This window comes from Carassius gibelio, chromosome B3, assembly GCF_023724105.1.
Source record: "Carassius gibelio isolate Cgi1373 ecotype wild population from Czech Republic chromosome B3, carGib1.2-hapl.c, whole genome shotgun sequence".
Lineage (NCBI taxonomy): Eukaryota > Metazoa > Chordata > Actinopteri > Cypriniformes > Cyprinidae > Carassius > Carassius gibelio.
The window spans coordinates 47,788,332-47,815,048 of NC_068398.1; the positions used below are offsets into that span (position 1 = coordinate 47,788,332).

Sequence of the window (26,717 nt, forward strand, 5' to 3'; positions counted from 1 at the left end):
CCAAGTGGCAAAGAGGGCATGAGAAGGCGAAGCGTTCTTGAGCCGTCTTTGCATGGAAACTGGCAAGGGGAGAGGAGAACGAGAGCGGCGAGGAAGCACGTCGCCAGCTGTCGTTCGTGGCCTCTTGGGACCCGGAGGTAGAGGAAACAGCTCCTTTAGTGAAGGTTTGGGTACCACCGGCCGCAGGGCCAGTGGTGGAACAAAAAGAAAACGAGAACAAAGGATTCTCCCCCGGCCCTCCTCCGGGGGAAGGAGTGGTCCTGCTACCATCTCCTGATGAGCTGACATCTCCAACTCCAGGTCGCCCGTCTCAGGAACGCCGCTTGGCCTGGCGTTGGCAGGTTTAGGGGCAGAGACGGGTTGCGCCGCCCTTAGCGGGGGGGCGCCCTCGGCGACGAGCAGGCTGAGGTTGCGCCGGCGGCGGGGTGGAAGCAGCAGTGGGCCGCCGGGGCAAGATGTGTCTGATGGCCTCAGACTGCTTCTGGGCGGCAGAGAACTGCTGGGCAAAGCTCTCTACCGCGTCGCCGAAGAGGCCATCCTGGGAGACCGGGGAGTTGAGGAGCTGAGCCCGATCAGACTCCCTCATGTCTGCCAGGTTCAGCCATAGGTGGCGCTCCTGGACCACCAAAGTGGACATCACCTGACCCAAGGAGCGTGCAGTGACCTTCGTCGCCCGGAGAGCGAGGTCGGTAGCAGTGCGCGCCTCCTGCAAAACCCCTGGGTCAGCACCGCCCTCGTGCAGCTGCCGGAGCAGCTTGGCCTGATAGACCTGAAGTGAGGCCATGGCATGCAGGGCAGAAGCGGCCTGGCCCGCAGCTCTGTAAGCCTTGGCCACAAGCGTGGATGAGAACTTACAGGCCTTGGAGGGCAGCTTGGGACCACCACGCCAAGCGGAGGCGCTCTGTGGACACAGTTGCATCGCAACAGAACGCTCCACCGGGGGAATCCCAGCATACCCCTTGGCCGCCCCGCCATCGAGGGCAGTGAAGGCGGAGGAAGAACCAGAACGGTTTCGGGCAGTTAAAGGTGCCTTCCATGAACTAGCTACTTCCTGGTGCACTTCCGGAAAGAAAGGAACCAGAGGGGGGTGCTGGCGATCCGCATGAGCAGCCCCCAGGAACCAATCATCCAGCCTCGAGCGCTCGGGACAGGGTGGAGGATTCCAGTCAAGCCCGATGCTCTCCGCTGCCCGGGAAAGCACGGCCGTCAGCTCGGGATCGGACTCGGAGAACGCTGGCACTCCCGAGGGAGGCAACGCAGCCGAACCCTCATCTCCCGAGGACTCAAGCCCGCCTTGTGATGCGGCGATCGACATACGGTCCTCTTCGCGAGCCCCGAATGAGATGTCAGGAGCCTGTGAGGGTCCAGGAAACTCATCCGGGAACTCCACCGGCTGCGGCGTATGTGAGGGGGGTGTGGCCCGAGGAGGTTCGCTCGTCGGGGAAGCCAACACGGTAACCCTCAGATCACCCTGGCCACCAGCCGAAGTAGCCCTCTTACGAGAAGAGCTAGAACGGGGTGTGGCAGAGGGGACTCTATACCTTTTAAGGTAATCGAGTCTCGATCTCAACGCCGAGATGGTCATGTCCCCGCAATGAGAACATGAGCCATCCACGAACGCAGTCTCAGCATGCTGGAAGCCCAGACACGTGACACAGCGATCGTGACCGTCACGAGGAGCGATATATCGACCGCACCCAGAAACACACGGGCGAAATGACATCTTTAAAAAGACGCAAATCAGCCCGTATCTCTTTTGTGAGAGAAATTGTCTCTTTTAGAGGTGTTGAAGCGCTCAGGGGAACGCGGGAGCTGTCGCAGGAAACCTAGACGAACCGCTGAATCGCGCCGTCACACCAACACCAGCTCTTGCTTGTAAACACTCCGGTGATTGCAGCAAGCGATGTGCTCGGCTCCGAAGCGAAAGCTTGAATGCGAGTTGCTCGCGTTGCTCCTTATATACCCGCTCTGCGGGGCGGAGCTCGCGATGCAAATTCCGCAGACCAAGGTACTTTGTGTACCATTGGCTCGTTTTGTACCACTCGAAGGTGATTGGGCTCTCGGGCGAGATCCCATTCGTAACGTCGAACGTGACCGACTGAAAGGGAACTTAATTTTTCCACACCATTTGAGTTCAGGATTTTTCAAAGCTCCTCCCCCACTTAACGAGCAAGGAGCAAGTTCAGACATGTTTTAGGCTGACCAGTACGACATAAAGGACATTTCAAGGTGAGTAATCTGAGTTTTATTTCATTTACAAATAAATTATCTCCATTTAACTAAAGGTTTACCTACACCTGGTAATACAGTTGATGTTAGCAGTGTAATTTGACTAGGATAGCAATGGATAAGAATGTAAAAATGGTTTCATTGAAAAATATGCTCAGCCAGAGAGAAAATTTCATTTATGCTGTAAATAGGAAAATAATTTAATGCACAGACACATTTGTAAAAATCTGTCGTCATTCACACAGATAGCATTCAAGATTTATTGTAGGCAGTTTGCTGTTTGACCAACATTAACAGACTTTTGATCTCTGTAAAAAAGATAGTATGAGGCAGGTTTTTTTTTTTTTTTCACAAATAGCATTGCTAAAACATTACAGGCTATACCATGGTCATTTTGCATTACAAAAGTACTGAGAACAGGGCTGAACACAGTATTATTTAATGTATAAGAACATATTACATGTAATTTGATGTTACATATGAAATGTTCTACCATTTCTGTTTTATACAGATAAATTAAGAATTGAAGAGAATAACCACTGTAAGTCTTGAAGCCACCTTTATGAAAGAATCAGAAAGATCAGGGACATGCTTCTCAAGGTATTGTAAATTATTTAGACCATCACACTAGAATAATTTAGATTTGTGTTTAAAATGTCAAGTTATTGTCATTCACTTGTTCAGATTAAAGTATATTTATTTAGTGTTGGCACTTTCTCTTTATTCTTTTTTTCATTTTTATTAAATGGCACAAAACAATTGAAATATGGAGAGAAGTAGCTATCCCCTGCCTTGTCTATCTTGGAGAGTAAGAAGAGGACCTTTTCAAGGAGTTTGCTGTGAGTATTACAACATTTTGAAAATAAAATTAAATCTTCACTTGGCACAGTGTAAACACACAGGGCAACAACATGCTCCTGCACAGCTCTCTTTCAGTTCATATTTTAGGTATATTACACTGGCCACACACTGGGTCTACCCAGGTCAGTGATATCATAATGATGGGCTATTTATTTTAATAAAGAGATTTATGGAAAAAAAAAGACTTGTAAAAATGTGTATGGCTGTTGCTTTTCACTTAACCATTTGAATTATTTCATGAAACTTACTATTATTTTTATGATAAAATATTTTTGATCGTTACTTATCGATGCAACCTATTTTGGCCCTTTGAGTAACTAGGTGCATGGTCATTAAAATAAAATAAAAATAGTTAAAATAGATTTAAAGTTAAAATAGAAAAAAGTTGATTAAATGAATTGATTTACTTAAAAAATCAATAATCCAATTCATTAGCTCTAACATGCTACCTATATTTTCTCTTGATTTACAAGGGCACACAAGAGTTTGAGGAAGACATTGAAAGACGATGAAGTGATGACAATTGCCATCATTGGTGATCAACCTACTTCAGGATTTGACCACAAGACGGCAACCATTGTGGTTGAGGGCATCAAATTCCAGAATGGAATGGATATCTCAAGGTGCTATGCTCTGCTGATGGGCATAATATATGAGTTACCCAGAGGAACTTAAATATACCTGTGAAGTGTTTCAGAAGCTGTTTCTTGAACTTGATGGACTGAAACCCAGTGCAAAAGTAATGCGTCTGAAGAACAGTATTTTCTGAAATGTCTACTTGTTCCAGAGGAAACAAATCAATTTTTATTTTTTTTTTCCCGTAGGCTGATCTTTGTGTTATATTTCATACTGCTTGAAAAACTGAGGTTAATATATGAATGTCAGTAGCATTTATATATGCTTGTTTGTGACAATAGCAATCTTAGATGTTTTAAAAATGGGGTTTACTGTGAAGAAATAGTTTTAAAATGTAAAGTTTTACAGATTGTTTGACACTGTGGAAATATATGCAAATGCCAATAACTTTACTATGTTGGAATTAATTCATTGTGATTGCATAACTGTATGCATACAAATGTTTTAAAGGCAAATCTGTATGGCCAGTTTGTAATTTGTGGGGAGCACACATTTTTGTTTTGTAAATTGTGCAAAGTGCAAAATTTTGAAACTCAATTTTTGAAACTGCAGTCCAAAATAAAAATAAAAAGTTAACTAACAAAATTGTTGTTGAATGAATTAATTTCTTACAAGCAACTAAATGAATGAACAAAAACATGAAGAAGAAAAAAGCTAAACAATTAAAGCAACTCAATTTTTTATAGGTTGTGAACTTGAAAACTTGCATTTATGATTATAGTAATTAAGTACATAACACTGAATTTATTTTCAAATTTATGTAAAAAAAATAGTTGAAACAACTTAATTTTTTCAAGTACTCAACATAAAAAAATAGAGTTTATGCTACTTAAAAATACATCTGTCTAAAGAGTAAAAGGTAATTTGTCTAACTCAATATTGTTTGTTGGCTGAACTTAATGTTATTAGAAGTTGTCATAACGCAAATATATTGATGCAAACTGTTGTGTTGATTTTTTTTGTTTGAACTACACAATATTTTTTAGAGTGCACTGACCCAACGACTAACATATTCTACTTCAGCCTACGTTTAGTTGTATTCATTAATAACAGCAATAGTCTACACCTAAAAATAGTTTTTCTTATGCGATTAGTTACACAATCAAACGTTTAGTCAAACAATTTAAATGACTGGAAATAATTATAATAATAATAGAGCTTTAAGCATGCTTTATAATAGAAATAAATTTATCTTAAAAATAACTTTCACTGAAAAATGCTGAGATGCTGCTTTTAAACGATGAGTCAGATGATAGACTTTGACAGACTCTCCAACCATTCAATCTTTCCAGTGACATCTAGAAAAGAAATATCACTGTGTGTTCAGTCTGATTTTAAAGTAGGTCTTAATATTTTGTTATTTTATTCTCTCTTACCAATCAGAGGGGTTCTGCTGGTTTGTGAAAGTGAGCGTTCCACTGATCTCTTGAGCTCAGATTCAAGGGTCTTGCATATATGCTCCTTTAGAAAGAAACAACAGAAAATACATAGTCAAGGTATAGAAAAAAAGACAGTTTTTGTGTTGATTTTGTGAAATACAAATACCTTTAAATCCTTGAACTGATTCAGAACTTCCATTTTTGCATCTTCGAACATGCTGTGTTTTAACAATTCAATTGTTTCTGTTATTTTATTCTCCCTCTTCTCCATTGCTTTATCTCCTTTCAACTTTGCAGCTTCTGTAATAGGTAATATTTAATATTAATTGATATTCTGTTAATATTTAATATATGCAATACACACATAGAATGTCTCTGAGAGAAAAACTATAATTAATTATATAAGGACAAAAATGTGAAGGCTGGTTTCATCTGTGGTCTTTTAACTAACAGATCTGTGCAACCTCAGGTAGGCAAAAGTTAAATAAACTGAAATTAGTGTGTTGTTTTAAATTCTTCCTTACGCTCATAGCCAGCAGTCATTCGATTCTGAATAGTTGTTTCTATTGATGAGTGGATTTTCTTCTTTCTCACAACAACTTCTCTTTTGAGCATTGCCTTCACTTTGGTTTCCTTATGAGGAGGTTAACACAGATAATTATTAATATACATATGCAGGAGGAAATTATTTAGCAGAAAAGAGCTTTTCTGCATTCAGAAGGCCTTTGCATTTTGACACTTTAAACTTGGCAATTATATTTTTTGAGACAATGCAAAAGATTTATAAAGATAAATTCTGTTGCTTGCACAATAGTAATCATTCATTGGAATAGAGTTATCTGTAGATGAAAGTATAAAATAGAATAAAATAAAAGACAACTTTATATAAAATAAAGACAACTTGCCTCTGTTTTGATGAAGTTTTCCATGTGGTATAGCATGGAAGATGATGAGTAAGCACTGCCACTTCGGATGATACTGAATTTATCAATCTGTTCCTGCACTGATTTTCCTGTTTTCATATTGTCATCAACACTTTAGTAATGAAGAAAAAAAGTGTTAAATAACACAAGACCAAATGTGTTCTGATAGGTCATCCTAGACCAGTGGTTCTCAATTCCAGTCCTTGCACCCACCTTATATATACACATACACACGGATGTAACGATATTATCAATATCATGATATCACATTAGCAAAACCGTCTTGATATTATCGTGGTCACATGAGGATATAAAAACGATAGGTCTTCTGGGCAAAAATGTTGTTTGAAAAATATTTTAAAACTTATTATTCTAACATAAAAGGTCTTTAAAGTTGTGTTTTGGGCCATTATGCTTTGGCACGGTATCTGTCAAATGAACTAAAACCAAGTCTGTTTTTTCGCCACACACTTCATTCAGGTGACAGCTCATGATCCGGTGATTTCTGCACATCAGAATGCAAAAAAAATATTTTTGTAAGCATATTTTAACTGAAGCTGGAGTTTTCCTTCAAAATAAAAGCTCTACTGCTGTTTCTGTCAAAATAAAAGCTTAAAAGTGCAGTATGAATTGCTGACATCTAGTGGTTTAAATTCAGTCCAAATTTAAAATATCTCTTTCAAGTATAGAAATTAGGAAAGAAGTATTGTAATTTCTCTACTGATGTGTAAAGTGCAAAAAATAAAAATAAATAATAATAACTGTAATTTATTTTACATTGCAATTGTTTTACAATATGTCTATTACTGTAATTTTTGTCATTATTATTACTATATTCTACTTTTTTTGGCATCCTAAAACACCAGTGTGAATGTAATTTAGACTGAAGCAGTATATCACAAATAAAAAAAGAGTCTTCAGGTGCTTTACTTTTTTCTAACTAAAGTTTTATTAAGAACATGGGTTGGAGCTCTTATCAAAGAGAATTAGATAAAATAACTTTAAAATATACAAAATGTATTTTTTTTTTTTCAAATCTTCATTTGTCTTTGTTTTTTTTTAACCATCACAATATCGTATCATGGATTTCATATCGCGATATAATCATATTGTGAGATTTTGATATCGTTACATCCTTAATATATATATATATATATATATATATATATATATATATATATATATATATATATACACAGTACAGACCAAGAGTTTGGAAACATTACTATTTTTAATGTTTTTGAAAGTTTGAAAGTTTCTTTTGCTCATCAAGCCTGCATTTATTTGATCAAAAATACAGAAAAAACAATAATATTGTGAAATATTATTAAAACTTAAAATAATAGTTTTCTATTTGAATATACTTTAAAAAATAATTTATTCCTTGTGATGCAAAGCTGAATTTTCAGCATCAATACTCCAGCCTTCAGTGTCACATGTAACATCCAGTCTATCACATGATCATTTAGAAATCATTCTAATATTCTGATTTATTATGAGTGTTGGAAACAGTTCTGCTGTCTAATATATTTGATGAATAAAATGTTAAAAAGAACTGCATTTATTCAAAATAAAAAAACATTTCTAATAATATATATTCTAATAATATATTTTCTTTACTATCACTTTTTATCAATTTAACACATCCTTGCTGAATAAAAGTATTGATTTTATTTAAAAAAAAAAAGAAGAAAAAAAATGACTGACCCCAAATTACTGACCAGTAGTGTATATTGTTATTACAAAATATTTATATTTTAAAAACATAGCTTCTTATTTTTATTTTTATTTTTGTACTTTTTATTCATCAAAGTATGCTAAAAAAGTATCACGTTCTGAAAAAATATTAAGCAGCAGAACTGTTTCCAGCTTTGATAATAAATCATCATATTAGAATAATTTCTAAAGGATCATGTGATAATGATCCTAAAAATTCATCTTTGCATCACAGAAATAAATGACAATTTAAAGTATAATACATTTAAAAACAATTATTTTAAATTGTAATAATATATCACAATATTACATTTTTTTCTGTATTTTTGATCAAATAAATGCAGGCTTGATGAGCAGAAGAAACTTCTTTCAAAAACATAAAAAATAGTAATGTTTCCAAACTTTTGGGTATATATATATATATATATATATATATATATATATATATATATATATACACACACACACACACACACACACACACACACACATATATATATATATATATATATATATATATATATATATATATATATATAAATAAAATGTTTGTGTCAGTATGTGTGACCCTGGACCACAAAACCAGTCATAAGTTTCAATTTATTAGGGCCCAAGCACCACGGTGCGAAAACCCCGGAATTTGCTCCGTCATTAATCAAAAATTAGGTTTTGATATATTTACGGTAGGAAATTTACAGAATATCTTCATGGAACATGATTTTTACTTAATATCCTAATGATTTTTGACATAAAAATTTGATAACTTTGACCCATACATGGCTATTGCTACAAATGCACCCCAGCGACTTAAAGGCCATGTTGCAGGGTTAATTTTTTAATGAATTTGTGCAATTTGCTTGTTGGTAATAAACATTTAAACTGTAATCCATTGTATTTTATGTTGTTGGGTACAAAACGGAATATAATATGAAAAAGTAGGTACTATCTTACAGCGGTTTGCAACGATTCTCCTTTCCCCCACAATGCATTGCATTATGTCACGTTGGGGAGAGAATTTACCAAAGCCCGCATTGAGAGCTTTGACAGTGACTAGAGACGAGTAGTAGACGAGAGTATTCAGATAGCGCAGATTATAGATAAATAGATGAATATATAGATAGATAGATTAGATATATAGATAGATAGACAGACAGATAGATAGAGAGATATCGACCAACAGCGACCCAAACGCACTCACTTCCCTACAGCACAAGCTTTTCAGCGCAGTTTCCATGGACAGCACCGCCCACACAAGCACCTGCCAAACACAGTGACACACACGCGGCTACGTTTGCAACAACATTTTCACCGGAGGAAGAGATAAACGTGTAGAAACGTCCATATAGCTAGCATGATGCCTTCTATTTCTAGATGACAAAGACAAAGTTTATCAGTTCTATGACACTATGACAAAGGTTACTGGTACTTATCTGAACTAACAACAGGATCACTGCCACTAGATATAAAGAAAACGTTGATTTTTTTCACTCTGTGCTACTCAATGACAGTAAAAAAAAAATTGTGTCGTTATTGTGCACTGCTGCTCGTAGACTAGCTCCAGTGCTCATTGCTGCGATGCTAAATGATAGCAACTCACCAGGACACTTCACCAACTCTCCACTCATTCTCCTCGGACCATGCATAGGCTTTGACGGACATCAGTTCTTGGCAATTCCTCATTTGCCCTCTCACGACTGGCTCGATCGAAATTACACGGCTGTGGGCCATCATACATGTTGGCTCTTGCCACCTCTTCCTCATCCCAGTCAGTCGCTATAACGTTAGTTCTGATGCTCGTAACCACTACTAACGACTTTGTACCATTCTAGGCAAGTTATGTAAAACTTTCTGAGCGCAAGGAAATGTAGCTAGATTATTAATTTTATTGCAACGTTACATTGACCTAAAATCGTTTTTTCAACGTGTACCACCTGCATAAACACTGCATCCATAGGCAGTATTATTCGTAGGGGCTGCCATCGTTATTTCGTGTGCTGTGTGACGTCGGAACTCGGAGTACATCAATCTAGTACAAGTTCATGGGTTTGACTGCCGTTCCAGTGCACTTTCATGGGTTTAAGGTTGGAAAAACATGGGTTACGGGTATGCCACATTTCATACTAGGCTGAGGCTACCTTACGTTAATACCAATGGCCTTTAAGACTGGTTTTGTGCTCCAGGCTCAGATATATACCACTAGCTGATATAGATGTGCTCATATATTCCAATACACTGCTCATCTAACACTCTAAACTGTTTTATTTTTATCAACTGAAGTTATAGTGGATGGGGAATGACAGCAGAACTTACGGAAAAATTAAATTAAATTTCTCAAAGATGTTGTCGTGCATGTGTTTGGCCAAGCACATGTTTAGATCTAGCGGTTTATCCCTGTTCTTTGGCCAGTAGAATCCTTTGTTCTTGTACAATGCTTGAAGGGTTCTATGGAATCCCCTTTTATCAGGAGGTGCAACCTGATTCAGAAAGCACAAATATCATTCCCAATAGAAAGCCCAAAAAAATGGCTTTTCAAACATTTCTACATTTCACATACAACAGAATCACACTTACAGATGCAATCATGGAGTTTTTAGTGTTAACACACTGTTCCACTGATTCTTCCACTCCTTTGGAGAGACATTGATCCAAAATCTTAGAAAGTGAATCCAACTGACAATCCAACTCCTTCAGTGCCTCTTCTAGATTCTTCAGCAAAGCTTCATGGACTTCAGCTTTTTTCTCCACCTAAAACACAAAGCAATGTAGCAGTAAATTTCTCAACAAACCTATTGGCTGATTTCAGAAGACAAGTAAAATATCAATAATTCAGACCATTTTTTCATCTGTATCTAGTTGGACACTTTGAATGAAAGACAAAACTCCCTTTGCTTCATTGACATAATCTCTGGTCAGTTCTCGGTTAATTCTCCTGTTAGTGTTCTTCAGAAAGTCTTGCAGCTTTTTGATTTCTACAGATTATTGGCAAAATGTAATTATTTAAGTGAGCAGGAGTAATAAGACACATAAACTTTTCAAACAAAAATTCACTTGATTACCTGTTTCAGCAGGTTCCAGATGTGGAATTTTATTTAAGTATGCCTTGGAGCTGACAGTGAAGACGTCAATAATGAATCTGGCTTTTGATTTCTGAATAAGAATAACAATAAGAATAAGAATACGTACATGTTTGAATAAGAATAAGAATGTTTGAGTTCACATATATACCATGATTTCAAGATTTTTAAACTTATTTTTCACAAGTTCCTTTGCACGGTTGTTCCTGTGAATTATGCACCATGTTGGGTTCTGAAAAATATAAACAATATATATACAAATCAGATAATCCAGTGATATTTAATTAAATGGATGAAAGTGTGCAAGATTATTATATATGTATTAGCCAGTAAGTCAGATCAGGCATGTATAAACTTTGTAGAGCAATCCATTGTTAATTATTAGCCTTTTAAAGTGCACTGAATTTTTAGAAGACTGCATTAAAATAATACAGAAAAACATATTATACATTTGCTTGTAAATTTACCAAACCTTGTCTAAAGACATTTGTTCTTCAGGGTGGGGTACAGATCTGAAATAAATATGTAAGATATATTAAATAATTAAAAAATTATTAAGTAATTACATTACTTAGAATATTTTCCTATTTTAATACAAGAAATGCAGATTCTTGACAAGGATCTCTTTATTCTAACCCTATATATTCTTCCGGATCAATGTCATCAGTTTTAGTACAGATGAAGTCAATGTTTCTGCACTCTCCTCCTGGTCCCAGGTCTTGAATGCAGTGCTGTATTATACTCCAGGGGTCTGTGTCATCAATAGCTCGACTGATATTACTTACAATCCACACAGAAGAGCACTCTCTCAGTTTCTGTGGAATTAGAAAGATAAAAACTGAGTAAAATATACCTGGCAAACCTGTAGTAGTGCTTTAAACTGCACATTGCTTAGGTTTAATTTTATATGTATTCCACTGTTAATGAAATTCTTCATCCAAATATGAAAATTTTGCCATCTAATACCATCATCGTCATGACTCAACAGAATAATTTGTTCATGAATCAGAGCTCATCATGTAAATTTGAATGAAGAAAGGATCTCGTACTGGTTTGGAACTACATGAGGCTGACAGTGAGTAAATCATGACAGAATTTTCATATTTCATAGTTTTTAAAGAGCGCAGGGTTTACAGTTTTCCACAGGTCATCTCTAATTTTGTTGCAGTCTCCAGTCCCAGGAAGATCAACAAGCACAATGTGTTCCAGGAGTTCACAACAGTTTGGTATCTTGATTGTCACACTTTTCACAAGAGGCCAGTACCAGTCACCATGTTTTATGAAATGAGCAACAACATTGGTAAATTCCTTGGAGACCTGTTCAAGTAAATAACACTGATTTAATAGTCAGAAAACATTTATATTTATTTTATTTATATATGAAAATAGGGGAAGATGGGGCTAGTTATCAGCAGTGTTAAAAAAGGTTTTTAAAGCTCCAATCAAACAAATGTGCGTCTTTTATAACGGCAGTTTTATGTTGCTATAAAACATCTAAATCATCTCTCTCTTAAATCTGATTAATCCTTGTGAATGTTATCCTCCACTCAGTTTTGCCCAATTATGAATTGTTTCTTCATAAGTTTTAAAATTTTGCACAAAAGTACATAATATCGTTCCATTCCCCTCATAACAACCTCTATAGTACAATAAAAGGCTTAGTTATAACTAGTGTTGTCAAAAGACCCAGTACTTCGGTACCAAGTCGGTTCTAAAAAAAATGTAAATGTTATGGTACTGAGTACCCAGTTAACCAGCTTCTTGGAAGGTGTGCAGATGCGCTCTCTTCATAAAGCACTTAGAGATGATGAAATCAGGAGGAAACACACCAAAATACAGACAGACACCTGGATCAAATGAAAGCATTCAAACAGGTAAGTTTCATTGTGTTTCCCATACAATGATTTATTTGAGGCGTCTGCCACAATATCAAAACTCACCGCCACAAATAGATTTTCCAAAAGGCTTTGACTTTATTGAATAAACAGGAGCACTGCACAAGTCAAGGTCTAAACCCAGTGCGGTTGTTTTTATATCAATGTATTTCTGAAGGAATCCGACTGTCTTCAGAAAATGATGGATGTCATTTTGACTTCATCTTGCCTGTAATGCCTGAGCAGCTGCAGGCTGTGCACTTATTTGATTACAGCCGTTACCAGGGAAACCTCTATCTCGCGCTGTACAAGCGCCTCCTGCTGGCAGAGAATTAATTTGCATATATGTATGCCGCCACAAATAAGACTACAAGGCTGTGGGAAACACATTCTGTTATGAATATTATTAAATATTTTAATTTGAATGTCAAATTGAAATGAATGCTGTTTGGACTAAATTAAAGTGTTTTTGTCTTTTGCTTTGGTACCAAAATTGGTACAGAGAACCGTGGATTTTCACTGGTATTGGTACCGAATACTAACAGTTTGGTATCGTGGCATCACTAGTTATAACTATTATATCGGTGTAAATGTTTACTAGTTTTTAATAGTTTAATCGTTTTTTTTTTTTTCTTATAGCAATGACTTCAAGCTGAGTGCCTATGTACCTAACCTGCTAAATTAAATAAAACCTGAGAAATATTTAATGGACTAAAATTTTGACCAGTTGCCATTTGACTACTCCATATATATTCAGCTCTTACTTCAGTTGAAATAGTTTTTTTCGTGGTAGACAAAAAGTTATCAATTTTGGCATATTTGTCATCTCTCTTCAGTTCTTCCAGTGTTTTCTTAACTGCATCAGCTCCATACAGTGCAGTGATTCTTTCTATAACCGTTTCAGTCCTGTTGTCAGTTGAAGTAATCTCATTTTCCAATTCCTGCAAAACAAACAAAAGACTATTTCCTTCACAATGTGTTTATATATACATCCTAGGGGTGGTTAGGACAAAAACTACATGGAAAAGATATCGCTTCGCATCTGGTTGGGACACAACGGTGTTACAGTTTGATCCATCCCCCAAAAAAATCTAAGTATAAAAATATTAATGCTGACAGAGCTAATAACTGAATCTGCAATTAGGGAAAGTGGAGAGAAGAGATCCAGTCTAGGAAGGAGCAGGAACAGTTGATTTGATTGGCAGACTTGGAGTTTAAGTTTTTTTATATTCAAAGTTCTTCTGTATCTAAATATAATAAAAATGTTCATAATTATTTGAAAGACTACCGGGGAAAAAAAATCTTAATATTTATTGTGTGACCAAATTTGGTTATACATATATGTGTGTGTGTGTAAATATTTTTGGTATGGCGGGGGGTGGGGGTGTGTAATTGTTTTTGCTTAGGACTACTACTATGTCGCAATGTGGGTAATATTTCTTTTAACCAGAATAATTATTTCTTCAAGAAGGCAAGAGTTATGCAGGTGTGCATATTAATTTCAGTCAATTCAATGCAGAAAGTGAAAGTAAAAACGGATCGACTGAGTAATGACTGAGCTATCGGCATCTGACGCTGCATATTCTCTGTATACTTCAACAAATGCTGATAACAGTATATAGCTTACTGTTTTCATTTATACCCTTTACTTTCCTCTTGTGGCCGTAGTACATTGTGAAAAAAAAATTAGAAGAATCATATTTCTGTTTTGTGTTAAACAGGTTGTTTTTGGAAGTTGGTGCTTGAAATAGGCTAAAACTTTTTATTTCATAGATTTTTATGGATGACTGCAGTGTTAAATTTTTAATTATAGGCCTATAATTTATTGTATAATAAACCTGCTTTAAAAGACCTTTTTGAAAAACATTTTGAGAAGTAAATAGCTTAATATTTTGTTGTCCTCGCAGTGTGTCAGTTATGCGGTAATATTGCGGGGCAAATTAATTATAATTTTAAATTAATAATAAAAGTAACTTCATAATAATAATAGTTCTAATAATTATAATAGTAATAGTGCCCTGCGTGCCTGTCTGCTACACCACTGGGCAGATACATGTACATGTACAAATGTAATAGGATTAGTCCAATTAATTATTCAGTTTGTAATGCGTACCGAACCTAAAGCCTCGTACCAAATGGTTCAAATTAATTCGTATATCATACACCCCTAATACATACATATGATAAGATAAATGTTAATAAATAACCTCTTTAGAGATGAGTTCAATCTCTGCTGTGTAGTTGGAATCGATCAGATTTGCTTCCACCTGAGTTACAACAGATGTACAGGCACCAAAACTACCAGATGGCAGGAAATAATTTAATCCCAAGATTGCATTTAATAGGGAGCTTTTTCCTTGTCCTGTCTTTCCAAAAACACCTATGGTTTCCTTTCTTCTTTGGTCTTTATCCATCTTGTCCATTTTTGCAATGGCATCTCTAAATCATGAAGAAAATAAATGTAACTGGACACTGCTTCGGAATTATATATATTTTTTACATAATGATTCACAAGTACTTACAATATGTTGTTTTTTTGTTCAATTGATGTTTGGTCTGTGCTGTTAATATTTTGAATTCTAATTTTAACTTCCATCATGATCTGCTTCGCACTCTTCAATATGAACATATCTGTATTCTGTTTAAAGGATGGGTTTCCTGCTAAGACACAACACAAAAGCAAACACGCTGCAATAAATCTCACTAAAATGGAGAGAGGATCTCACAGAAAGAGCAAGATACTGCCTTGCACAAACTTCTCCCCTTATCCTGAAGCTCGCTTTCTCTTTTCCCTCCTCCCTTCCCCCCCCACCAGGCCCAAGTCACATTTTTGTGTATTTAATTTTTGATGGAAAAGCACTGAAAGTTCACTAAGAATGTCTAAGTACAATGTATGATATATCTCGATAATCCATTGATTTTTGCCTTTTCATGTTTGGTTTCAGTTAAAATATAAGAAATCATTAATAGGCACAAAATAAAATTGACTACATGATTAGTCTTGTAAATCCATTAGATTTGTACACACAGACTTACAGCTTCTCCTGTCACATCAGGAGGATGGATATCATGTGTAATATTGATTTCACCCCTCTTACTTAAATGCCTTGACCGGCAGATTACTTCTAATCATGTGTTACAACGACTCTGGTCTTTTTTAATATACGAATACCAATATATATATATATAAATGGGAGATAAGAGATAAATCAGAATTGGATTCAGATTTTTTTTACACACTCAGAATGACTTGCCTGGATGTAACTTTGCACTGGTATGTGAATCACATGTTTCAAGTTTTCTCTTAGTACCTGTAAGATAATTCATACACATAAATTTTCTATTAAATCAACAGCACAATAATTGTTTTATTGATAAAAGGCCATTATGGGTTGAATGTTTTTGGCCAAAATGCCTAAAGAAATCAACAACAAAAAAAGAAACACCTTACATCGATTGTTTTTTGTTTTTTAAGAATTTGAAAATCTTTCCCCTCTTAAAAAAAAATCATTTGTGCAAAATCAGTTGTAGGGATATAAAAATGAAAAGTACAATCTCTCATTTAAACTGATAGTACACAATTAGTTGGCTTACCATGAGAGAAAATTCCTGACAGAGCAGACTGTGATGGCCTAGGAGAAAGTGGAGATGTTTCTATTACTTGATTGTTTTGTGTTACAGGTCTGTTTACGTAAAATAACAATATTACTAACAAATAACTATATATTATTTTATTATATTATATGTATAAGAGTTTATTACATACTGTTCTTTCTGCTCACTCATTTCTGCTTGCATTTCCTTGGCCTGCTCATAAGTGCCTACAATAAAATAAAATTATATCTATGTATATATATATATAGAGAGAGAGAGAGAGAGATAGTTAAGGTAGTAACTTACCATATTCTGATCGAAACAGAATAGCTAATTTCTCCCATGGTTTCCCTCCTGTTGAAGGCTCAAGACGTTTCTCAACAGCTTCCATGCACTTCTCTGGTGATTTGAATGGGGGCCAGTAACACTGTTTCTTGTCTTCGCTCAACCAGTTTGTTGGTGCCACCAACAACTCATCTGAGTCTTGCAAGATAACAACTGCATACATGGTTGTCCTGCAATAAAGAATTAAATATGAGTAAGCAAGCAACTAAATCAGTCAATCAATGAATCAAAAGCTGTACAAAATTTGCCATCTGAACAAAAGAATATATATATGTATATATATGTGTGTGTGTGTGTGTGTGTGTGTGTGTGTGTGTATGGGTGATCCTATAATTGGAGATACATTTGTCATTTGTCATTTCTCAAGTTAAGAAAAAAAACTTCACTAATAGAAATTCTTTCCAGTATCTTATTGAAAACATATTCAGTTTTAATAATCCAGTGCTTGCCAAACACAAGTTACTTCATTTTTCTTTTCTTTTTTTACTTTTAACGAAAAAAATAAAATGTCTTTAGTATTTTTGTCGACTCCATTACGGCCAAATTAGGCAATGTGTAGAAATAACAATACATCATGAAATGAAAAATCCTTGTATCACTAGACAAACGGTTCTTACATTCCAACATTTGGTACTGAAATAATATTTCACCTATGCAAAATAAAAATAACTATGTCTTAACAGAATTGTCTGTTTGGAGCAAATATTTTTCATCTGAAAATGTATTATATACAATATCCAATAAAAAAGAGAAATGTTGTTGAAATATAATAAAGGTGCATTATATCTCAATAATGTTTATGAGATTTTAAATAATAATTGTATAGTTTTTTGTGAAAATAGTTCATAAACAGAGTTGATCTTTTAAGTAACAAAACTGTAAAGTAACTGAATTTAAAGAATTATCTGATGAACTGTCAGTTCTGTTACACTGTTGTCAGCTTTGTTTACTCTACCTTAGTAACAGAGTTTGATAGTAACAGAATTGACCATTTTATTTATTTTTTGCCAAGACCTCCACCCATGGTGAAGGTTGTACCAGTGGGCCCTGTTTGAAATTGTTTAATTTGTATGTTCGTTTATTTTTATTTATTTGTGCTATTTACACAATGTTTAATTTTTTTTCAAGTTTGTAGGTGTCAAGGTACAGAAACCAAATAATTACATCTAAAATAGCACTGGATAGTCTTCAATGTAAAAATGAAATATACAATCAAACCTACATTTATTCAGACCCCTTCAACATTTCTCACATTATTACAGTTTTGCTATTGTATATATATATATATATATATATATATATATATATATATATATATATATATCTGGTGTCTGAATAATTTTTGGTTTTACTGTTAAAACTAAGTAATTCAGTCAAGAGCAGTGAGTGATTTTCATTTTCTTGGATTAACATTACAGCAGCCAATCGCTAAATTAGGCGCGGTCACTTTAAGAGACGATGAACGCATCCAATATAATACACATCCTATTTTTTTTCCTCAACTGTTTTTTCGAGCATAATTTCCAAGGTGGATATTTTGACATATTTTGTATGTATTTGTCGGCACAAGAGCAAAAAGAAGCAAATTCGATGTTCAAGTGTTTTGAGGCCCCATTTCTCTGCGTGAGCCCTGAACACAAGAACACCGCGTTGTTGAATTGGACTCTTTCACATCTTTTTGATTGTTCAAACTGCGATTTGTATTTGTTCGTTCAGGTGCAGGCGGGACTTCGAGGAGAACTTTGCAGAAGAGAGCTCGGTTCAGTGTTGCTGTCCGTGATACGCGGCTCTCTCTCTCTCCGCACCGAACACAGCACGCAAGTTAACCAGCTACTCAGTTCAGCTTTTCCGCGTCTTGTGTTTGGATGCTTTAATGTTTAAATCGACAAGTGGTAAGGCTTATAAACACGTGAAAAAGATAAGCTTTCGTGACGATGCGCAGCAGTGTCCCGTCAACTGTCCTGAGCATCTTTTTAGGCTGGCCTCAGCCAGTCGGTTATATAAAATATCAAGGTGAAAGTCATCATCGCTAGCGTTGGTAAAGACCCAGCTCCCAGCCCAACTTTGAGACTAGATTAACGGCGATATTTTTTTTATCGCCCGATAAGAGTCTCACGTTAACACAGAACGTTAACGTCGATAACGGCCCACCACTAATATAGTTATGCGTGGTTAGTGAAAAACTAAAAATGTTAAATCACTTGAATAAGGCCATAAAACATATACAGAACATTGGTTCCCAGGATTTTTGAGAACTGGAGCTTGTAGCCTAGAATTTTTCTTTCTAAATTATGTGAAAATCATCTTATTTACTCACTTACAGAAAACAATATATTGATTTAAATTTTCTAAGACACTTTTTGTTGGTAAAAGTCATATGCGAGTAGGCGTCAACTATCATGAATATCATTGTGATTTACACCCGAGAAGACAAAGGCCTGCATAATGAGATGCATAATGAGCCTCTCAGTCAGCTGTGCCACTGTGAGAGAGGACTTACAAGAAAGAATGTGAGAACAAAATAAAAGTATATAATTTTATGTTTGTAGTTTATTAAGAATATATTTAATTATTCCACAACATAATTTAATATTCACTTGGGGGAGCAGTTAAACAGTTTATTAGGAACAATCAAAGCTTACTTTCAAACAAATTTTTTGGCATCATTACTCCAGTCACACAATCCTTCATAAATCCTTTTAACAATCTTATTTTCTACCAAAAAAAAAAAACAAAACATTTATTATTATCATCATCATTATTATTATTATTATTAATGTTGAAAAGAGCTGAGAATATTTTTCAGGTTTTTTTAGGGGGAATAAATTGAAAGAACTGCATTGTTTTTACATTTGTAAGAGTTATCTCTATTTGTCACATTTATATTATTTACATCAAGCTTTTGAATGGTATAGTATTGTATATTGTTATTGAAACTTCATAATGTTTCACTTGATTATACATTTAGTCAGGAATTATAGTTTGGAAAAAGTATTTGGAAAAAGTCTAACTAGTAAAATGTTTACACGTTATGTGAAAACTAGTACAAGTATATAAATAAATAAAAAGAGACTTACTCATGTTTATGATCTCTGCTGAATAAAGTGCTTCATTCTTTTTTTTCTGAGGAAATCCATTTCTCAAATCCTCAACTACATCACATCTTTTTGGGGTGAATTATGTCTTATTTCTCTCATCGCGAAGCAAACAGTAAAATAAAATAAAAACTTGAAGAACAGTCTCGCTGCTTTTTCTTCTGTGTGGGCGTATTCAAGCCGCGCGCTTCAGTTTGAATCTGAATAGCGCGTTCAGCGCGGGGGCGTGCTCTCATTAGATATAATGAAGGGAGACGTGAAAAACAGACATCGCGTTGTTTTCTTATGGATTACTTTATCACAGAATATCTGTTTTCGGCGGCACTTGTTTAGTTTAAAGGTAGACATGTCAGGCTTTCTATAGATATCTCTCTCATGTCTCTTCGTTGAGTATTCACGGAGTTACACTTAATTTTAATGATGTGTTTGTAAATGAAGATCAGCGCAGACAAAGGCTGCAGATAGCACACCTTGTTTGTTATCTTTATTTTATAAGTGCACAAAGGTTTGTTGTTATTATGTCTGTATCCAAAAAAAAGTAGACCCTTTACAGATTCGATTGATGTATTGCTCTTATCTGTACGATTAAAACTGAAAGTGTAATTTAAGTTCTTTTCGGGGTTATCAGGAGAAAATGACTCAAAACGTGTATCCGCGTTAATTGACTTCAAAGAGTTAAATGGTCTCTCAGTCTTGTTCTGTGGGCTACACAATCATGGGGAAGACTGCTGACTTGACAGTTGTCCAAAAGACGACCATTGACACCTTGCACAAGGAGGGCAAGACACAAAAGGTCATTGCAAAAGAGGCTGGCTGTTCACAGAGCTCTGTGTCCAAGCACATTAATAGAGAGGTGAAGGGAAGGAAAAGATGTGGTAGAAAAAGGTATACAAGCAATAGGGATAACTGCACCCTGGAGAGGATTGTGAAACAAAACCCATTCAAAAATGTGGGGGAGATTCACAAAGAGTGGACTGCAGCTGGAGTCAGTGCTTCAAGAACCACTAAACACAGACGTATGCAAGACATGGGTTTCAGCTGTCTCAGCAGGATTCCTTGTGTCAAGCCACTCTTGAACAACAGACAGTGTCAGAAGTTACTCTCAGACAAAAAGGACTGGACTTGGGATTTGGGATTTTCCTTAGTTTCAGTTATAATCATCCAAATTAAAAGAAATATACAGTTTGTGTGTAAGGAATGATATATATATATATAATACATAATACATAAGAAAGACCTTTACACAAAGGCTATATATATATATATATATATATATATATATATATATATATATATATAGCCTTTGTGTAAAGGTCTTTCTTTAAACTTTTGATGCATAGACTGTATTCTAAGACTATCCCATTTTTTGAAATTGACTAACTGTAAATGTTCTAATGGTTTTTAAGGATGTTACAATGTTATATTATAATGTTATTGTTGTTTTACTTTGTCCTTTCATCTACGTTTACAAACCAACATTTACAATTAGATTCAGTTTCCAATCCCCCCCTTTGCGCCACCTGGCGGCAGTTTCACAAATTGTTTTAACACGTGACTGACTGACTTGCAGTTAACACCTGTGCAGTATTATGCTCACACATATTATATGTATAAGAGTTTATTACATACTGTTCTTTCTGCTCACTCATTTCTGCTTGCATTTCCTTGGCCTGCTCATAAGTGCCTACAATAAAATAAAATTATATCTATGTATATATATATATAGAGAGAGAGAGAGAGAGATAGTTAAGGTAGTAACTTACCATATTCTGATCGAAACAGAATAGCTAATTTCTCCCATGGTTTCCCTCCTGTTGAAGGCTCAAGACGTTTCTCAACAGCTTCCATGCACTTCTCTGGTGATTTGAATGGGGGCCAGTAACACTGTTTCTTGTCTTCGCTCAACCAGTTTGTTGGTGCCACCAACAACTCATCTGAGTCTTGCAAGATAACAACTGCATACATGGTTGTCCTGCAATAAAGAATTAAATATGAGTAAGCAAGCAACTAAATCAGTCAATCAATGAATCAAAAGCTGTACAAAATTTGCCATCTGAACAAAAGAATATATATATGTATATATATGTGTGTGTGTGTGTGTGTGTGTGTGTGTGTGTGTATGGGTGATCCTATAATTGGAGATACATTTGTCATTTGTCATTTCTCAAGTTAAGAAAAAAAACTTCACTAATAGAAATTCTTTCCAGTATCTTATTGAAAACATATTCAGTTTTAATAATCCAGTGCTTGCCAAACACAAGTTACTTCATTTTTCTTTTCTTTTTTTACTTTTAACGAAAAAAATAAAATGTCTTTAGTATTTTTGTCGACTCCATTACGGCCAAATTAGGCAATGTGTAGAAATAACAATACATCATGAAATGAAAAATCCTTGTATCACTAGACAAACGGTTCTTACATTCCAACATTTGGTACTGAAATAATATTTCACCTATGCAAAATAAAAATAACTATGTCTTAACAGAATTGTCTGTTTGGAGCAAATATTTTTCATCTGAAAATGTATTATATACAATATCCAATAAAAAAGAGATATGTTGTTGAAATATAATAAAGGTGCATTATATCTCAATAATGTTTATGAGATTTTAAATAATAATTGTATAGTTTTTTGTGAAAATAGTTCATAAACAGAGTTGATCTTTTAAGTAACAAAACTGTAAAGTAACTGAATTTAAAGAATTATCTGATGAACTGTCAGTTCTGTTACACTGTTGTCAGCTTTGTTTACTCTACCTTAGTAACAGAGTTTGATAGTAACAGAATTGACCATTTTATTTATTTTTTGCCAAGACCTCCACCCATGGTGAAGGTTGTACCAGTGGGCCCTGTTTGAAATTGTTTAATTTGTATGTTCGTTTATTTTTATTTATTTGTGCTATTTACACAATGTTTAATTTTTTTTCAAGTTTGTAGGTGTCAAGGTACAGAAACCAAATAATTACATCTAAAATAGCACTGGATAGTCTTCAATGTAAAAATGAAATATACAATCAAACCTACATTTATTCAGACCCCTTCAACATTTCTCACATTATTACAGTTTTGCTATTGTATATATATATATATATATATATATATATATATATATATATATATATATCTGGTGTCTGAATAATTTTTGGTTTTACTGTTAAAACTAAGTAATTCAGTCAAGAGCAGTGAGTGATTTTCATTTTCTTGGATTAACATTACAGCAGCCAATCGCTAAATTAGGCGCGGTCACTTTAAGAGACGATGAACGCATCCAATATAATACACATCCTATTTTTTTTCCTCAACTGTTTTTTCGAGCATAATTTCCAAGGTGGATATTTTGACATATTTTGTATGTATTTGTCGGCACAAGAGCAAAAAGAAGCAAATTCGATGTTCAAGTGTTTTGAGGCCCCATTTCTCTGCGTGAGCCCTGAACACAAGAACACCGCGTTGTTGAATTGGACTCTTTCACATCTTTTTGATTGTTCAAACTGCGATTTGTATTTGTTCGTTCAGGTGCAGGCGGGACTTCGAGGAGAACTTTGCAGAAGAGAGCTCGGTTCAGTGTTGCTGTCCGTGATACGCGGCTCTCTCTCTCTCCGCACCGAACACAGCACGCAAGTTAACCAGCTACTCAGTTCAGCTTTTCCGCGTCTTGTGTTTGGATGCTTTAATGTTTAAATCGACAAGTGGTAAGGCTTATAAACACGTGAAAAAGATAAGCTTTCGTGACGATGCGCAGCAGTGTCCCGTCAACTGTCCTGAGCATCTTTTTAGGCTGGCCTCAGCCAGTCGGTTATATAAAATATCAAGGTGAAAGTCATCATCGCTAGCGTTGGTAAAGACCCAGCTCCCAGCCCAACTTTGAGACTAGATTAACGGCGATATTTTTTTTATCGCCCGATAAGAGTCTCACGTTAACACAGAACGTTAACGTCGATAACGGCCCACCACTAATATAGTTATGCGTGGTTAGTGAAAAACTAAAAATGTTAAATCACTTGAATAAGGCCATAAAACATATACAGAACATTGGTTCCCAGGATTTTTGAGAACTGGAGCTTGTAGCCTAGAATTTTTCTTTCTAAATTATGTGAAAATCATCTTATTTACTCACTTACAGAAAACAATATATTGATTTAAATTTTCTAAGACACTTTTTGTTGGTAAAAGTCATATGCGAGTAGGCGTCAACTATCATGAATATCATTGTGATTTACACCCGAGAAGACAAAGGCCTGCATAATGAGATGCATAATGAGCCTCTCAGTCAGCTGTGCCACTGTGAGAGAGGACTTACAAGAAAGAATGTGAGAACAAAATAAAAGTATATAATTTTATGTTTGTAGTTTATTAAGAATATATTTAATTATTCCACAACATAATTTAATATTCACTTGGGGGAGCAGTTAAACAGTTTATTAGGAACAATCAAAGCTTACTTTCAAACAAATTTTTTGGCATCATTACTCCAGTCACACAATCCTTCATAAATCCTTTTAACAATCTTATTTTCTACCAAAAAAAAAAAACAAAACATTTATTATTATCATCATCATTATTATTATTATTATTAATGTTGAAAAGAGCTGAGAATATTTTTCAGGTTTTTTTAGGGGGAATAAATTGAAAGAACTGCATTGTTTTTACATTTGTAAGAGTTATCTCTATTTGTCACATTTATATTATTTACATCAAGCTTTTGAATGGTATAGTATTGTATATTGTTATTGAAACTTCATAATGTTTCACTTGATTATACATTTAGTCAGGAATTATAGTTTGGAAAAAGTATTTGGAAAAAGTCTAACTAGTAAAATGTTTACACGTTATGTGAAAACTAGTACAAGTATATAAATAAATAAAAAGAGACTTACTCATGTTTATGATCTCTGCTGAATAAAGTGCTTCATTCTTTTTTTTCTGAGGAAATCCATTTCTCAAATCCTCAACTACATCACATCTTTTTGGGGTGAATTATGTCTTATTTCTCTCATCGCGAAGCAAACAGTAAAATAAAATAAAAACTTGAAGAACAGTCTCGCTGCTTTTTCTTCTGTGTGGGCGTATTCAAGCCGCGCGCTTCAGTTTGAATCTGAATAGCGCGTTCAGCGCGGGGGCGTGCTCTCATTAGATATAATGAAGGGAGACGTGAAAAACAGACATCGCGTTGTTTTCTTATGGATTACTTTATCACAGAATATCTGTTTTCGGCGGCACTTGTTTAGTTTAAAGGTAGACATGTCAGGCTTTCTATAGATATCTCTCTCATGTCTCTTCGTTGAGTATTCACGGAGTTACACTTAATTTTAATGATGTGTTTGTAAATGAAGATCAGCGCAGACAAAGGCTGCAGATAGCACACCTTGTTTGTTATCTTTATTTTATAAGTGCACAAAGGTTTGTTGTTATTATGTCTGTATCCAAAAAAAAGTAGACCCTTTACAGATTCGATTGATGTATTGCTCTTATCTGTACGATTAAAACTGAAAGTGTAATTTAAGTTCTTTTCGGGGTTATCAGGAGAAAATGACTCAAAACGTGTATCCGCGTTAATTGACTTCAAAGAGTTAAATGGTCTCTCAGTCTTGTTCTGTGGGCTACACAATCATGGGGAAGACTGCTGACTTGACAGTTGTCCAAAAGACGACCATTGACACCTTGCACAAGGAGGGCAAGACACAAAAGGTCATTGCAAAAGAGGCTGGCTGTTCACAGAGCTCTGTGTCCAAGCACATTAATAGAGAGGTGAAGGGAAGGAAAAGATGTGGTAGAAAAAGGTATACAAGCAATAGGGATAACTGCACCCTGGAGAGGATTGTGAAACAAAACCCATTCAAAAATGTGGGGGAGATTCACAAAGAGTGGACTGCAGCTGGAGTCAGTGCTTCAAGAACCACTAAACACAGACGTATGCAAGACATGGGTTTCAGCTGTCTCAGCAGGATTCCTTGTGTCAAGCCACTCTTGAACAACAGACAGTGTCAGAAGTTACTCTCAGACAAAAAGGACTGGACTTGGGATTTGGGATTTTCCTTAGTTTCAGTTATAATCATCCAAATTAAAAGAAATATACAGTTTGTGTGTAAGGAATGATATATATATATATAATACATAATACATAAGAAAGACCTTTACACAAAGGCTATATATATATATATATATATATATATATATATATATATATATATAGCCTTTGTGTAAAGGTCTTTCTTTAAACTTTTGATGCATAGACTGTATTCTAAGACTATCCCATTTTTTGAAATTGACTAACTGTAAATGTTCTAATGGTTTTTAAGGATGTTACAATGTTATATTATAATGTTATTGTTGTTTTACTTTGTCCTTTCATCTACGTTTACAAACCAACATTTACAATTAGATTCAGTTTCCAATCCCCCCCTTTGCGCCACCTGGCGGCAGTTTCACAAATTGTTTTAACACGTGACTGACTGACTTGCAGTTAACACCTGTGCAGTATTACCCATTCTGGTTGTCCACCTACTGTAGGTGAGAATAAAAAATGTTTGTCCAATACAGGAACATTGGTGTTTTATGTCTCTAAAAATTAAGTCCACCAAATATTATTAGTTATCTTCTTGATAATTGATATGTGATCCTCACCTTCCATCCATTGATTTATATTTTTTCTCATGTCCATTAGACCCGTAATCAATTTCTTCACACTCCTCACTCTCCATTTCACTATCAGGACTATTTTTGTCTTCATCTTCCTTCAGTTCATCACACTCCTCACCTGGAAACTCATTATGCAGTTTATCTCTTTTTCCGCTGGATAGTGTTTCAATATAATATTCTTCATTGGTCCCGTTTCCCATTGTAACTACTTTATCTAGGTCCTCAGGTGGAATGCAGACTATCACATTTGGTTCAAAAACATGAATTGCATAATTTTCTAAATCCTTGCATAGCTTTAATGCATAGCATTTTAGTGTTGAAGGTATGAGTACTGGGGTCAAAGGGCAGCCCT

The 26,717-nt window shown here is 35.3% G+C and overlaps 1 protein-coding gene across 1 annotated transcript; it reads right to left on the bottom strand.

Annotated features, from left to right (window-relative positions):
• Positions 1 to 2,475: 2,475 nt before the first annotated feature.
• LOC127953068 (nuclear GTPase SLIP-GC-like) lies at positions 2,476 to 26,717 on the bottom strand. Its single transcript, XM_052551961.1, has 21 exons — positions 26,351 to 26,717; positions 16,593 to 16,801; positions 16,459 to 16,513; positions 16,287 to 16,324; positions 15,941 to 16,003; positions 15,215 to 15,353; positions 14,900 to 15,131; positions 13,457 to 13,633; positions 11,953 to 12,135; positions 11,455 to 11,633; positions 11,291 to 11,330; positions 10,970 to 11,050; positions 10,801 to 10,891; positions 10,577 to 10,713; positions 10,316 to 10,489; positions 10,055 to 10,218; positions 6,011 to 6,140; positions 5,630 to 5,738; positions 5,272 to 5,405; positions 5,103 to 5,187; positions 2,476 to 5,024 (listed from the first exon to the last, which is right to left on the bottom strand). The coding sequence occupies exons 1-21, from the start codon at positions 26,563 to 26,565 to the stop codon at positions 4,972 to 4,974; spliced, it is 2,688 nt and encodes an 895-aa protein (XP_052407921.1). The 5' UTR covers positions 26,566 to 26,717; the 3' UTR covers positions 2,476 to 4,971.